At 55.6% G+C, this 3,790-nt stretch overlaps 1 protein-coding gene across 1 annotated transcript; it reads right to left on the bottom strand.

Annotated features, from left to right (window-relative positions):
• Nucleotides 1-2,329: 2,329 nt before the first annotated feature.
• DL89DRAFT_211706 (uncharacterized protein) lies at nucleotides 2,330-3,453 on the bottom strand (the record flags this gene model as incomplete). Its single annotated transcript, XM_040884208.1, has 3 exons — nucleotides 2,330-2,518; nucleotides 2,625-2,791; nucleotides 3,336-3,453. Coding segments are annotated over 3 exons (474 nt in total), but the record flags the coding sequence as incomplete, so codon positions are not given.
• Nucleotides 3,454-3,790: the final 337 nt, after the last annotated feature.

Genomic DNA, 3,790 nt, shown 5'->3' with positions numbered 1-3,790 from the left:
CTGGATATTTCCGCTGCGGAAACCCGCTTCTTGAGCCATGCTTCAGAACCTCACTGAGCTTTGAAAGTGATGTAGTCTGTTGAGGGTTGGGAGATAGTTCGTTTGCTAGCTACTCTCCTTGACATGCTAGTCGATCCTCTCGATGTCACCTTCTAACCCCACACGTAATACTGCAAGATGGTGGATCTATATATCATGTTGCTGATTGTTCACAAACATCCATGTATGCGCGTACACTATGGTTCAGGGTGTAGGTTTCTGGGGTTGTGCTTTGGCTTTTAAAAGGACGTTTGTACTTTGAGAATAAGAGAAGAGAATAGTTCGAAGGCGGTCGTTGATGTCTTCTTGTTGCCATGCAAGGCAGACTGCTCTCTATCCCTACCAGAGCCCTTTCGACCGGCTACCACTGTCCATCAGTGAGAATACGCAGTGAAGCGTTTGTTCGGACACCGGTTGGTATGACTACATTGGATGTTGATAGCAGAACGTGTATCACCCAAACAGCATGCTTAGATCATCCAGCCGCTGCTGACGCGAATGAGCACCGGTTCCGATATTCAGCTCTTCCTCATTCTCGTTCTCGCCGACCAGCAAAGAATCAGGGTTCTGTGCCCTCTCCTTGTCCATCAGCGAGATATCGACAATCTTGCCCTTGCGCTGCTGCAGTTTCAGAATCTTCTCCTCGATGCTGTCTCTGACAAAATACCGCGTAACAGACACCGGCTTGGTCTGGCCGAGTCTATGTACTCGGTCAATAGCCTGGTGTCGACACTCGGATTCCAAAACGCATCCATCACGAAGACGTGCGTGGCGTACGCGAGGTTCAGTCCAACGCCGCCTGCCTTCAGTGAGACCAAGAGGACTCGTACGCCGGGGTCGTTCTTGAATTTGGCAAGATTTGCTGTGCGCTGCATGCGCGACATGGTGCCGTCGAGGCGAGCAAAACGGATGTTGTTCCGCTTGAGCTGGGGCTCGATCAGGTTCAGCATGGCCGTCCACTGCGAAAAAACAACAGATTTCTCGGCAATTTCAGGCGACTCGGCTAGCTCAGCTACGCGCTCAACTACCATCGAGTGGCTTGGTCCACCCGGAAGTCTGGGTCCGAGATCCAGCTGTGGTTGCGGATCTTTTCCAGATCGCTAATCAGTGCAAGAATCTTTGTGCTGGTATCATACTCGCTGCACAGCCGCGTAATCTCATCCTGCTGCTCTGTATCCTGCCGCTCCTCTTGTGCCGGTTCATTCCTCGGCGGCGGCACGACGGCTGAAGCAGGCTGCGAGCTGCCACTGGATATCATGCGCTGGCTCTGCTGTATAAACGACGTAGGCAGATGCAGGATATCACGCATACCCAGCATGCCATCGCACAGCATACATCGATTAGGGAGTCGCCGTCGCTGCTGTGACAGATCGCCTCCTGCTCTGGGTTCGTTGGCACAGCGCCCAGCAGCACATGCTGGCATTGGGAACACGCCAGGTGCATGCATCTTGTGATTGCTGGGCCTGGGTAGTCAGTTGGAGCAAAGCGCGAGTGCGATGACATGGCGAATGTTGGCGGCAGTGCAAGCTCCCGGCAGTAATCGCATCTGACCATGTATCCTTGTGAGCGCTGGCGTGAGATCCATAGTTGGCCGCTGCTTGCCGACGGTTAACGTTTGGTGCGGGCGACAGAACGCGGGTGCTGATACTGTCGAGTTCTGGTTTGGCCTCAGCCTTGGCTGGCTTCTCCTCTTTCCTTTGCTACCGGCTTCTCATCCTTGGGCTGCTGCTCGGCGGCTGTGCCGCAGGCTGGCTCGACTGCTGGCTTTGCACTTGCGGTTTGCTCCTGTGTATCAATGGCCGTATCCGACGGCTAGGACCTTGGCTTTCCTTCCACTTATCTTCCGACCACAGCCTCGGGTGTGTGCACAGTTGGCGTAGACGCAAGATGATTTTGAGAATATGGATATAGTTCTTCAGCAGCGTGCCCGAGCTCGCCATCGCCTGGTACTTGTTCTTGGCGACGTCTTCAGCCATATATATACAGCCGCCGTTCCCCGGTCGGCCAGGTCAAGCCACCGGATGACCTCAAACTTGGGGGGCAGCTCCGACCATAGTTTTCTGCGTCTTAGTGTCGTATTGCTGCTTCATCCTACGCAAGCACAATGCTTGCATCAACCGCTGCACCCGGTTGGCACCGATGTTCCCTTCCTCAAAAATTCTCGAGTCCGTCTCCAGACAGCTGCCGCAGGTTCTCGTGGAACGGGCGCCAACATACGTGAGCCACACCTTCCAGTTGTTGAACGGGACAACACGCAAAAAGCGCCAGTTGACTGTAGAGGTCGTCGAGGCCGGTTCTGGATTGGTGTGCCGGTAAGGCACCATCGGCGGTCGGCGGATAGGGCATGTGCCGAATGGCTGGTTGCTGTACGGCGCTCTTTGATGGTATGAGCCTCGTCGAGCACTACACGGTGCCAGTGCACAGCCTGCAGGGGAGAGACATAGGGGGTTTCGGGGATTTGGTACCACTGCGTGTCAGTCTCCTCACTTGTGCTGTCATCAAACACCCGTGATGCTTGCGGGTCGTCGTCAGTGGTCACGGCAACCATTTGTTTGGTCTCCGTGGTGTACTCACTGCGCAAAAACATCGTAGGTAGTCAGGACAATATCGTACTGACACAGACGCTTGGGATTGCGCACCCGCCTGCTGCCGTGGTAGGACAGCACACGCAAGTTTCCTGGCAGAACATGCAGGGCTAGCTGCTCCTCCCAGTTGGCCATGGTGGACAGCGGGCAGACAATCAGCGTGCCACCTGCGTACCGGCCGTGGTAGTTCTCGTCAAATGTGCGCTCGCACTGCTCCTTCTTCTTGGTCATCATGTTCTCGTACTCTGGCGGCGGGTGTCATCGGGCGATTCACAGACAGGTCGCTGTCGCTGCCCGAGTCCGAATCCGGATCCTCATTAGGCGACTCGCTAAACGAGCTAATGTCGTCGCGGTAATCAAAGTCTGCGTCGGGTGTCGGTATGTCAGAGAGATCGGACGAGCCGCCTGCGTCGGAGCTTGAGCCAGCATTGTGGTTTATGAGGCCAGATTTGCGCGGTGGCAGCAGCAGGGGGTCAGCAACAAAGCCCTCTTCCTCGGAATCCGATAGCAGGTCGTAACTTTGCCCACGGCCTGCCAGGGTCGGTCCATCCATGCTCAAGAAATCGTCGCTGTCATTCCCGTCGCCTTCGCCGCGATCGGGCTCCTTGCCTTTGGCCGATCGTATGGCTCTCTGTTGCTTCGCCGATCGCCCACCTGCAATCCTAGCACGACCACGCTGCCGTTGCCGCTTCCGTCTGCTCATTCCGCTACTCGACGTCTGTGTCTGACTGCCACCATCGTCAATGAACTTCATGCGGTGGCACCGCTTCAGCTGGCTTGGCAGCTTGAGAACCAGGGAGATAATCGAAAGCGTCTTTCCAAGGCCCATATCGTCGGCCAGGATGCCGCCAAGCACCGACTTGGGCATCTCCAGACACTTGATATGCGTCAGCACGTTCTTATAGTGCTGCTGTCCGGTTCTCTCCAATGTCCCGGCGATCGGCATCCAGAGCTTGGGGAACTTGTGCTTTTCTGCAGGTGCAGGCTCCAGTGACCCGATATCAACGCCGTGGGTTTCGCGGTGCTCCATGAAATAGAGTGCTTGCTTCTGGTGGCGCTTCAACAGCGTCAGGACCTGGCGTGGCTGAGTGCTCTCTGGCAGATCCAGCAGTGTGACAAATGTCGATTTGATATTGCGCAGCCGCACCTTTGGGTCTCCATCAGTG

This window comes from Linderina pennispora (assembly GCF_002104995.1).
Source record: "Linderina pennispora strain ATCC 12442 chromosome Unknown DL89scaffold_182, whole genome shotgun sequence".
NCBI classification, from domain to species: Eukaryota; Fungi; Kickxellomycota; class Kickxellomycetes; order Kickxellales; family Kickxellaceae; genus Linderina; species Linderina pennispora.
Note: the sequence above shows the minus strand (reverse complement) of the source record. Positions and strands in the feature narration are given on the sequence as shown.